General features: G+C 30.1%; 1 protein-coding gene across 7 annotated transcripts in view; it reads left to right on the top strand.

Annotated features, from left to right (window-relative positions):
- The window catches only part of trc (Serine/threonine-protein kinase tricornered), a 427,668-nt gene that overhangs the window by 283,507 nt on the left and 131,100 nt on the right, over window positions 1-13,061 (top strand). Inside the window, exon 1 of one of the 7 annotated variants that reach the window (XM_072540413.1) lies at window positions 2,678-2,824. The exons of the other annotated variants lie outside the window; for them this stretch is intronic. Coding sequence (XP_072396514.1) covers window positions 2,776-2,824 — 49 coding nt within the window. The 5' untranslated portion in view covers window positions 2,678-2,775. Of the gene's footprint in view, window positions 1-2,677; window positions 2,825-13,061 lie in introns of those variants that run through there. 7 annotated transcript variants of the gene reach the window in all.

Raw genomic sequence — 13,061 nt, 5'->3', positions numbered from 1 at the left:
CAAAATCACTAGTTAAGCCATTTTTTAACAAAAAATTGCAAATAACTCGAAAAGAAAGCTTTTTTTGAAAAATTACCAAGAGAAAAACTATTTACTTTGATGAAATACGTCTTTTACTCGAAGTGATTCGGGAAATTGTTTTTTTTTTGTTATAGGTTATTTGTTAATAATACCAATTTCCGGTCTATTTGCAAACCAAAAAAAAATACATTTGAACTTAAAAAAATATATAGAATCGAATATAAAAGGTTTGGTGCAGTGCAAATGCAAAATAAAAATTTAGTCGGTATGTTCCGTTTCTAAGCAACTTTTTAGGGGTAACCGCTTGCTTATAACGGGTTCCCCTTTTTACACCACGGTATATGCCATCTATAAAATGGATCATAAAATTTAGATCTTCGTTTACAATCTGTTCAATTTTCATCTCTCAATGATAATAAACAATGGAAAGATGATTTTAAGAAGAAGAATCGCCATCTTGGTTCCTATTGGTCAAAGGTTATTTTTAAGATTGTGTTTTTTCATCATCTTTCAGTGAGCCTACTTACAAGCGCATAGCATAAAAAATATGAAGGTTATTATCAATGTTTATAAGGTAAAAAGTCAGCCCTTTTTCAAAGGGTTTTTTGATAACAATTTTGATGAAATGTTTAAATTTCTTTAATATATCTTAAAAGTTAAGGCTCAAAAAATCTATTTTCGAATCGCAAGTACAGTTTAAATAATCGCTCTCCGAGATAAACAAATTGAATAACTTACAAACTATTTGGTCGATCTATCTGCGATTTAGACATCAATAATTCATTAATTGCCATAATTTCAAGTAGATATATTATATGTCGTTATGCAAAAAACAAAGCGATTAACCTTCGTCTTCCCGGGTGGGGTACCGGGTTCGTACCCCAGATACACATTTTTTGTAATATTTTTGAAATTAGCGCCTGTTTCGTTTGGCTAATTTTATTTTCTGTCCATTAGGATATTGCAAATAATATCCTATTCATAAAATCAGTAACGATGTTTCAAATTAAAAACAAATAAATTATGATCGGCTTGTGGTACATTCGTACCCCGTGTGGGAATCTGTGTTATCTGTATTATCGGTGGCTTTGCAAATTACTACACGCATGCCGCAACTCTAATAACAGAACATCGAACGAAATAGATACCACAGATAAGATGGTAAAGCAATACTCTGCTCGTAGGATATGCAACCGATGGCCAATGGCAGTGTTTGGTCAAATATTGGATATTTCTGGCCTGAACGCTTACATCTTATGGTGTATCAAGTACCCGGATTCATCTAGAGAATAAGATGATAGACGTAATTTTTTACTAAATCTAGGAGAAGCTTTAGTAAAAGAAAATATTACCAGGCGATATAATGAGGGAGTACGATTGAGTAAGACGTTGAAGCAGTACATACAATATGTCGTTCCAGAGTTGGCGCTGGTGAAGATGCAAATGGAAGCAGCCTGTGAACGATCTTCAAGTGGACGTTGCTACTTATATAGTCGTAATAAATATCGTAAATCAAAACAATTTTGTAAGCAGTGTAAAAATTTTGTATGTGCAGAACACCATATCAAGGAAGTAATTTGCACCCGATGCCAAGAAACTTTAGACTAGGTTTCGGTCCTAAGATTTATTTTTTATTCCTACAGTTAATTTAATTAAATGATGAAAATTATTTTTTTGTTCGATATACCCTTTGATGTAATAAAAATGTGTTAATTTAAGATTTATTTCATTTTCTTATAATAAAAATTAAATATACTCATTTTTTTCTCTGGGGTACAAATGGAACCCACATGGGACTCCACGTAATTTTACCGACGTGGAAAGACGAAGGTTAACATTTATAAATTACTGCAAAAATAATGTTTTTTTTTTGCAATTATCTCGGTCAATTGTTTACGTATTTTAATTTAGAAAGTCGCAAATTTTTAAGATTTACAACTTGTATTTGAACCATTTTACTGTAAAATGTATAAGAAATATTGAACAGGCAAAAATTAATTGTTTCTCTTTTTATGATTGTTTAACATCAGCAAAACAAAATCAGCTGTACTTCTTCAAGGATTTGTCATAAAGGATTTAGAACCTTCAAAAACTTGTTTTTTCAGCTTTTTTTGCTTTACTGGCCTATAACCTCACCAAGAAATAAAGGTAGAGTGAATTATGACGTATCTACCATATGGTAGTAAAATGTATGAAGCTGAAAAAGACAATATAAAATGTAAAACGCGGCTTAACAAGAGGAGCTTTCAAAAGAAGAAATTTAGAGAACGATATCTGAAAAACTGAGATCAATACCGATTTGGCAATTTAAAGATTGAAAAGAAATAAATATTTTATTAAATCTTACTCTTGTAAAATTTAATTCTTTTAATATAGATACATATTTATCTATTTTTATCGTTATCAAAGAAAATTCTTTTTTATACATCCTTGTTTTTTCCACTCAGCCTTAAAGTTAGGCTATAAATGTGTTGATGAGCAAATTACCCCGTTACAGGGAAGTTTCATGGCATGTTTGTTTTCGTTAGATTATTCAGCTGAAACAAATTATGTCAGTATTAAGGTTACGTCAGGCGGAAGTTATTTTTAGGATTTTTTCCTGTTTGGTTCTGATTAAATTGATTGAGGCCAGTGGAAAGCATTATATAATAACTGTTTTTGTTGCTAAGGTTCAGGTGGCTCGGGAAATATGTTTAAGGACTAATAATAATAGTGTTTTTTCTTTGTACTGGTTAGATATTTATTTTGTGGTCTATGTTTACCTCGGTGTTAAAGGCTATAAGACGAAAAGAAAACTTATCAGGTATATTTATTTTTAATTTTAATAAACCGTAAAGATTAATACTAAGAACATTTTCAAGGTTTCTTATAGTGTAAGTAATAATTTAAATAAGTAATATTTAAAGCCTAAGCTATAATTATTATACTTTTGGACATGAATATCCCCTAGATTCTTAATTTTTTCACTTCATTAATTCAACTATGATTAATATTGTTTTGTAATCTTGAATGTCTATTAATCGAAGTTTTCAGTATACAGATTGAACGAATTTAAAACGGAACATACGAAATCAATGTATTTCGGCTCAACTCCGCTCTAGGTGGTTGGCCAACAAAAGGTTGTCAAATAATTATATTATAAAAATCCAATACTTCAGCGGGCTGCTGGATTCTGAATTCATTCAAGAACAAGTCAAAACTCCACCCAAATAGGTTGCCTAGAATCACAGTGAAAACTAGACTACACAAGCAGTTATTATGCTGTCAAACCACTTATCGCTTCCTTATAGTCCAAGAGATAGAGCCGCAATTTTGAACTGATCAGTAATATGACATTTCTCTATTGGAATATATTCATTGTAACTGGGTTAAGACTTTGCCTTACAGACGGACGCCCCTCGTGGTACAGGGGGTGGCTATACAGGGATGAAGTTGTAATTTTTTTCAGAAAAATTAACGATCGATAATATGGCTGAAAATTTGCCCAGAGTAAGATCTTGGTATAACCAAGATACATAAGGGGTGGCGGACAGGGGTGAAATTGCAATTTTTTGGGGAAAAATTAACGATAAGTAATATGTCCGCCATTTTCATGGCTCATTATTTAGCCCCTAAAAACTCTAAATCCAAAAGGGCGGTCAGCTGGGTTGGTACAGAGAGCCATAAAACGGGGTCAAATGTACCACTTGCCTGCCCATTTTAGGTCTCGGTAACAATTTTCAAACTGATTTTATTATGATATTTTTATACCGATTGATTTGAAAATTTGTATGCTCACTTCTGTTACTATTCTGAGAAGCGTCAAGTAGAGTTTTCCTCAAAATTTTCCAAAAAAATTTCCGTAAATGAAAATTTTCGTAATTTTTTGAGGTAAAATCTAATTTATAGAATCCTTTCGATTTTCTGTAAGTTATACCATGATTTTTTTCCAAAAATTTTCAAACGATTTTTACGATAAGAAAAAAAAATTAGAAAAACTTTTCTAAAACATTTGATAAAACTCTACGTCATCGTCTGAATCTTTTATAGAATATTTTGTAGTTTTAAAATGATATTATGATAATGTTTTTTTTTTCAAACTAAAGTCATATTTACTTTACAAATCACATTTTTTTCTTAAATATAAATATTTTACGAATTAATTTTTAATTGAATAAATCTTTGATATTTGATATTTTATTAAATTAAAGTAATTTTATAATGTTAACTATTAAATATTTTTGGTATAACAAATAGTAATTTTACTTATTTTTTATTACAATAAAAAGGTTTTTAAATTTATATTGCATAAATAATGGTTGTTCAGATATAAGAAAAATTTGATTTATTATTACATTAATAATCAAATACAAAATATATTATTTCTATTTATCAATAGGTAAAATTCAATTTGTAGAATTCCTTTAACATTTTACAAATAATTATTAATAAAAATCAATTTAATAGTGGAATTATCAATTTTTTAAGTTTTGAAATTTACTTTGTACTTAGATATTTTCAATATTTTTTTTTAACTTTCAAATTGATTGAATTTTTTTTTCATTAGTTAATTATAATTTTACAAATTCTGTTTGGACATTAATTTTGCATCATTATTATTTTAAAATATTAAAATAATAATGATGCGCGTTCCATTTAGATCAGTAATTCTAGACGCATGCGCTAAATGTAATAAGTATCAAGATGCTTTTATCCAACTTGATGAAACTGACTTCGATTGTAATGAAGTTTTTGAAACCTTAGAAACTTTCATATGTCACTTATATGGAACAGGACTGACGAGAACAATTCCAAAAAGAAAAGTAAACGATGTCAGATTTTCACTATTTAACCGGCAGTATAAAAAACTAAAAAATTTCGATGCTTCAAGCTTACCACCATGTCAAGATGAATTACACCAACATCTACTGCGAGCCCATTATATTTCAAATATTTGGACAAATGCTCATAAAAAAAGTACCAACAGAATTGATTGTTGAAGAACATGGTTGGGAGTTTGAAGATGAAACATATAAATTCAAATGGTTTAGTGGACCTCAGATGCCAGAATCAATTCGAGTAGTGATTGAAAATGAAGCAGATAATGAATGTGATATTATTATTAAGTTTTTCTAATTTTTTTTTTCTTATCGGAAAAATCGTTTGAAAATTTTTGGAAAAATTCATGGTATAACTGACAGAAAATCGAAAGGATTCTACAAATTAGATTTTACCTCAAAAAATTACAAAAATTTTCATTAACGGAAATTTGTTTGGAAAATTTTGAGGAAAACTCTACTTGACGCTTTTCAGAATAGTAACAGAAGTGAGCATACAAATTTTCAAATCAATCGGTATAAAAATATCATAATAAAATCAGTTTGAAAATTGTTACCGAGACCTAAAATGCGAAGGCAAGTGGTACATTTGACCCAGTTTTATCTTTTGGATTTGGAGTTTTTAGGGGCTAAATAATGAGCCATGAAAATGGCGGACATATTACTTATCGTTAATTTTTCCCCAAAAAATTGCAATTTCATCCCTGTCCGCCACCCCTTATGTATCCACTCTCGCATCCGCCCTTTGGGATTTCGTCTAGTTATACCAAGATCTTACTCTGGGCAAATTTTCAGCCATATTATCGATCGTTAATTTTTCCGAAAAAAATTACAACTTCATCAAACTTCAAAATTTCGGCTCTATCTCTCCGACTATTAGGCAAGCTCCTCTTTCCTTTAAAGGAGACAGATAGTTGAACGATATTTTATACAATGTCTATCACCGGGTATGGATTTATTTTTGTCCAAGTTTTATATTGGTCCACTATTTCAAATGTAGTTCAAACAGACATATATTAAATTGTATGTTCCGTTTTAAATTCGTTCAATCTGTATATCTCATTTTTATTTTATCAATTATATTTATATTTCATTTATCTTTTTATCTTCTTTCTATTCAACATGTTGCTCATGTAATAGAGGGAATATTTTTGGTTTGTGCTTCTGTTTTATTTTCTAAAGGTTCATGTTTATAGTTCTTTTAATTATTTTACGTTATAACCATTCTTTGCCTTCATCCATATACGGAATCGACTTTTCTAATTACACATCCGTAATATTCCTTCCGTAGTATTTCTTGGTTCATTCCAATATGAATTCCCGTCACTGATATGTCTTGTCTAAGTGTCTTTTCCAGGTCTTGTGTGGTCTTCGTCAGCTACTCTTTCCAGGAATGTAACACTCAGAGTTTCTTCGTATTCAATGATTAACATTGCGGCATTTAACGTGCACTAATTATTTTAACGTATGCTTTTCTATTTTTGTATCAATTGTAACTTAGCCCTTTCCCATTATGGCAGTTTTAATAAAATTTGCCGTTTAAACTTTCTGTCCCACAACAAATCACTCGCCTTCTTTCATTTGATATATTCTACTCTAACGCTTCTATAGGCATCTTTATCTATTTCACCATTTCACTGTAATACCGATCATATATGTTTCAAACTATCATTTTTTACATTTTATTATCCAAAGATTTCAACCTTAAATGAATATTCTAGCATGATAAGCTTTCAGCCTTTTTCTCTTCTTTATTCCATTCTCTGTTCTAATTCAGTCTCAGTATTTCACTCCATATCATCAGCATATATTAGGCACCAAGATATATTATTTTGGAATTTTCCTGTTCAACAATAATGGGAATCAGTAAGCACTAAACACTTAGCTCTCACGCAGTCCTACTTTCACATAACTTTTATGTGCCCCACTCCTATTTGAACGCTAGTTACTCTATCATATATCTCTCACATCCTTTAAATAATTACCAAGAAGTCCTCTCTTATTCAGTGCTAATAAAAGAACTTCTCGAAGTACCCGACAGTATGTATTGTTTCTTTATTAATATATTTTTTGATCAGCTGTTTCAATGAAAATCTGATCTTATAATATTGAGCCCGGACAAGATAGGCATTTAAGGTTACAAAAATTTGCATAGAGCCAAAAATTGTTACGGATGTTTGGTACACCATTATAAATGAAATGTGAAAAATCCTAATCAATCCCACATCTACAAAAAAAGTTAAATTAAGGCTAAAGGCCGCAAAGCGTTTTTTCCCGTGACATTCGTTGATACAGGCATAAACAAAATATGTAAAATATTAAACGTCACTTTTTACTTATAAACAATGAAAGAATACTATTTGATTTTAAATACCAAAGTGAAGACCGGTAAATTATATGGAAAAGCGACATAATTTTACTGAAAAGGCATAGAAAATCCTTTAAAATGAGGGTTTCTAAAATTATTTTTGTTTATTTGTAGATTTTTTGAAAATTATTAATAACTTTCATAAAAATGCACAAAAAACTTTGATTTTGCTTGAGAATAAGGACAATATCGCAAATATTCAGCTTTAAGAATTTCAAAAAGCTTCACTTAATAGTTATTGCAAAATTAAAATTGTTTATTCCAAGAAGCTTTTATCTACAACTTTATTATGCGTGAACGTTGAAATTACAGAAAAGGGCTTATTGTATCAAATTAAATCATTTATAGATTTTATAGATTTTATTTTCAAATAAAAAATTTATTTTTAAAGGATATTATTTATTACTACGGGGGTCGGCATAAGTGAAGCAAACCTCTCGAAAAATCGGCATGGCAAAAACCGGAAATGCTCGAAGATTTACATGGGCAAATAGACAACGATCCAACCAACCAACACTCGCGAACAATCGTCATTTCATGCAGGATGGTGCTTCGTCCCACTACGCGGCATGTGTGCGGGAGTTCCTTAACCTTCATTTTGGAGAATGGATAGGCAGACGAGGAATCTTTAAGTGGGCCCGCACGATCATGCGACCTACACCCTGTGATTTCTTCCTATGGGGCCTTCACAGAGACCGCGTTTTTGCAAGAGGATCATGCACCCTGAGCCCCTGAGCTACGAACTGCAATTAAAGAATTTGAAAATCTTCGCGGACAATTGGGCCTGCCTTTCCGTTGCGAAACGTTACAGAATCTATTGAATTAGTTGAAATTTATTTTAATTATTTGCGTTACATTCCATTTACAATATCTTGCTGGTCGTAAGTGATCTATTTTAATAGATAGTTTCCACTCTTTTAAGGTTTTAAAGATAAAATATTAGAAATTTCTTAACTGGACAATCTTCCAAATCCAGTCTCAAAATTTTTGCGACGTTTTCATCTATATAATGAATAGTTTTGATCAATAAAACACATAATTTGTTTACCAATTTCGTAATCTCAAAATCAGAAAACAACGTGGAGAAATTACCGGAAAAACTTTTTCTCAAAATTTATTTAATTTTGTACGTTTGCTTTTGATATATTTATAGCTGTTTCGTGCTAAAATTAGTCTAGCGAGGAGGAAAGTAATTGTTTTTGTGTATAAAAGAATTAAAAATAGGAAACTGGTCATACAGAATTTATGAGCCAATCTCTAATGTATATGCATATTTCTATATGTCAAGGTGACCTATTAAAGATGCGTGACTTACGATTACTTAACACAAAAAATTATTTGTAGTCAGATAAAAGAGGTAATCTAATTTAACATCGAAAATTTAACATCGTTTGATTTGTTGCTTTTAACTACTTTATTTTACAATGATATATTTACGTTTTCCCTTTGTACCAGCTTTCTTTGTACATTTTCATCAATTTTTCATCGATTGCAAAGGTCATAATCTGAACTATACTTTTTTATAGACATATTATACTCGATTTAAAAATGTATGATGTCATAGTGGATATCCGAACTGGAAATTGAAACGTCAAAATAAACATATTTTAACTAAAATTGTGGTTAATTGCCAGTAGAAATACTAAATTGTATTACGATGCCACAAGAAAATAGTTTCAGAACAATCATAATGACTTAAGTCAGAATTGCACCCCTCAGCGGCGGAGAACATAACATTACACTTAGAGAAATAGAAAAATTGTTGCTTTCTGCACCTACCATGATCTCCATATAACAATTGATAACATCCGAAAGGGAGGAGAATGTATATGTTCAATTTAGAACTCACTGGTGTCTCCCTTTCGCTTTGGGTATGTATATTATTATCATAAACAAATACAAGCAAAATGACTATAAATAAACTATATTTAAAGCAAGTGAACAGAATGAACAAATAACATACATACAGAAGATTATAAGTACTATTTAAAAATAAGCGTGATACAGATGCAAAAACAGTAGTTATTCATAACCTACATTGCTTTACAAAAAGTGAACTAATTAGCGTAAAGACACAGCTGGTTTCGAAAACTAAATATTATGAGACGAACTTTGGATATCTATATCACACGCTCTACAACACCATAACAGGAGTATGCTAAAATATGCTACGGTAAGAAAGGCAAGTCGCAATAACTTTATCAGCAGATTGTCACATAAATATTTATGTAAGTCAATAGTATAATTATGTATATAAGACAAAAAGCATTACAAAAAATAGATATAGTTACAAAAGGTAAAAAAAAACTACAATGATTATATTATAATACCGTAAATACGTGTTTACATAAACGTAAAATGTTCTGTTAAATTTAAATGTTCCAAATAAAGTTTAAAATGTTTTTCAATTCGTGACACAATATTTAATAGACTTCAGTACAGAAAAACATGAATTTACAGCAAATAAGCGTACTTAAATATAACAGCAACAAAATGCAATGTAATTTGTGGTATAACAACTGGTGTATATTGTACATTATCCCAATGGAATGATGGCACCACCCGCTATCGAAAACGACGTCTACTTCGACATACAGGAATAACAACAGTATTGATGATGGCGGAACGACCTCCACCCCTAATCATGACACAACTGTCTTTTTCGGCCGATAGAACGACTCTCTCTAAGCCGGCGGTTGGTTTAACAATTGTTTTTTACAAATTTTGGCAACGCGTGGGTGTATAATTAACCCAAATGATCCGCTAACAAAATACTCTAATTTTTCTATGCTTCATTGTTAACAACAATATATGAAAGAACACTCTTTTGTTTGCAACATTGTATTAATAGCCGTTTAATTGATTCTCAATGTCTGCGTTTTTGGAAGCAAAATCTTGGCTAACTATACGGAGAGAATAAAAAATCTGTTAATATTTTAACAATGTTTATATACAGTTGCGAAACTGCAACAGTCAATAAGTAAATACATTTATTACATACCTAAATAAGTATTAATCCAGTAAAATAAGGCAAAAAAGGGGGCAATAATTTAAAAAAATAATAAATATGATTTTTTCAGTATTTAATTAAATATAAAAATGATTATTGTTGAATTCTGCATTTGATCTTAATTTATCGTATATACAGCTGTTAAAAATATCATTAAAGTTCATTTGAAATATTTCATTTAATATTGTATGTTTGTTAAAAATAAAATAAACATTATATAAAAAATATATATTTTATAATTAATATCTATAAATATAGTTTATTAAATAATAAATAATAAAAATTTAATGATAATAATAGTATTTTAAGTGAATAATTAACTATATAACTTATTATTTATTGAATCCTACTGACTGACTTCGCGTTACCGTATACGCAGGTAAGCGGTCCCCCACTCTTTGCGCTCTATCTTAAGAAGGGTTGAAGGTACATAAAAGTACTTCAGACAAAAATTGAAGAGAATTTTCCATTCTACAATTTTTCTTACCACCTTAAATGTCATAAAGTGTAAGGAAAACGAGATATTTGCAGAAAACTCATTTTCGTGACCTTTGACCTTTAATATCTTAAATCGCGGACACGTGATTATATGAGACTTTTGAGGTAAGTTTTATACCATCAAAATAAAGACGTATGCAAATTTTCAGCTTGTTATCTTTCATTCCGAGGTTGTATCCTTATTTTACCGGACTATATGTCGTTCTCGTCAGATTAGATAGTATTATCGTCACTGCATTCGTCATTTTCCAAAGAAATTATAATGGACTCTACTATTTCTTATTATCATATCGAGTTTCCAGAACTTTTCTTCCTCTGTTATGAGATGAGTATTGTTTCTCGACATATCCCTTCAATTGAGCTCAGATTAGTTAAATGGGGTTAAGTTCGCAGTGATAAGGTAGTAATCGCAACACCGTAACTCCACGTTCTTTTGCTACTTTATGTACATCATACTTTTCAAATTTTTGTTAATATAAGTTTACATAACACTATTTATAATTTGCATAACTGTAAAAGCTCTTTTTTGATTTTTTCCTTCTTCAATCTTTATTTGTTTATTAACCAATCTAACAGCTTTTTCCTTTTCCAGTTACTGTTAGGTAATGGTTTCTTTAATTTTGAATGGTAGTTGGCATTGCCCATACTAGGAAATAATTGATCGGTAGGAAACATATCAGAAAAATGAAACTTTTGCTATATATAGGTCTCTAGCAAATGCATGAGATTGTATATATATATATATATATATATATATATATATATATATATATATATATATATAAAGATAACAAAGAGGGATCGTAAAAGAATTGAATGGATACGGAGGCAAACCCAGGTGACTGATGTAATCCAAAGAATAAAATCCCTGAAATGGCAATGGGCAGGACATATAGCAAGAAGAACAGATAACAGATGGACCACTAGAACAACTATGTGGTACCCCAGGAACGCTAAGAGACCAAGGAGGCGCCCGAATCTCAGATGGGATTATGATATTAGAAAATTAACAGGAACAACGTGGTCTCGAATAGCACAAGATAGAAAAATATGGGCGCAAATGAGCGCAAATTATTAGAACAACGTATAAGACATCGTCGAATAATAATAAGAACATAGAATAACATTGAAATAAGGGAGGCTACACCGTAATTGGAAACGGTTGATAAAGCTGCACATGATGATGATGATGATGATGATGATATATATATATATATATATATATATATATATATATATATATATATATATATATATATATATATATATATATCTAATTTGAAGTATTTGCTTATGGTGTAGCAAATTCTTTTGCCTCGATTATAGAGCGTAATTTGAATAAAAGCATTTGCTACGTTTTATTCATGAGACCCACTGTATTCATGTTGATCAAGTTATTCTTTGTAATTTATCGCAAATGATAAAACAACTATATCAATTTTTTTAATATTTTTTTCAACGTTGCTTTTTTCAAACATGTGCAAAAAATAAATAATACAAATTAAGGGAACATAATAGAGTGATCATTGTGATCATTATTCACAAAGAAAATAAAGATATTAATAAAAATAAAACCAGGAGAATCTAATTAGGCAAATGAGATGGTGCACCTGTACTAATAAATACTTTATTGTATAAATATACTAAATCATTACATAATCATCAAGTTATCTAAGCTTCAGGTAGGCGCGTGAAAATTTTAATAGTGGAAATTTACCAGCATTAGAAAGTGTAAATTCATGAAGGACATAAAATGTTAACCGTAATGGATTTTTAGAATTAAATTATAGTTATAAATGTAAAATTTTATTATTGAGCACTTAGTTTGAAATAAAAAAAAGTAAAGCACAATACATCTTTCCAATAAAAAGACTATAAAATAATAATTCATAAATCTAATGGAAAATGTCTCGAGCTATTCAAAGACTGTAGGATAATGTTTCTTAAGGGCACATCCATTTTACTTTCAAAATTTTAAAATCTTGTGAACCCCGCAAATGAATAACTACCATAGTTTCCTATTACAAAAGTTTATTTAAAACCCTGTATAAAAGGTATATAATTTAACATCATACAACATTTTCGAACTAAAAAGCCCATCATCAGTGTTTTGCTACCCGGTACACATGAGTTAGGCCACTAAATATCTGGGTAAAAACCCTTTAGATTGTACAAAATTTAATATGTCTTACATTTTATTTAAAATTATGTTGTGATGTTTGAGTATTCCTCAGATATCCTACATGGCAACGTAAGACTCCCACTAGGGTTTTTACCCAGGTATTTAATGGCTTAACTCATGTGCACCGAGTAACAAACCACCCATGATGGGCTTTTTAGTCCTAAA

This window comes from Diabrotica undecimpunctata, chromosome 8 (assembly GCF_040954645.1).
Source record: "Diabrotica undecimpunctata isolate CICGRU chromosome 8, icDiaUnde3, whole genome shotgun sequence".
NCBI lineage: Eukaryota > Metazoa > Arthropoda > Insecta > Coleoptera > Chrysomelidae > Diabrotica > Diabrotica undecimpunctata.
The sequence above is the reverse complement of the archived record's forward strand: the minus strand, read 5'-3'. Positions and strand labels throughout refer to the sequence as shown.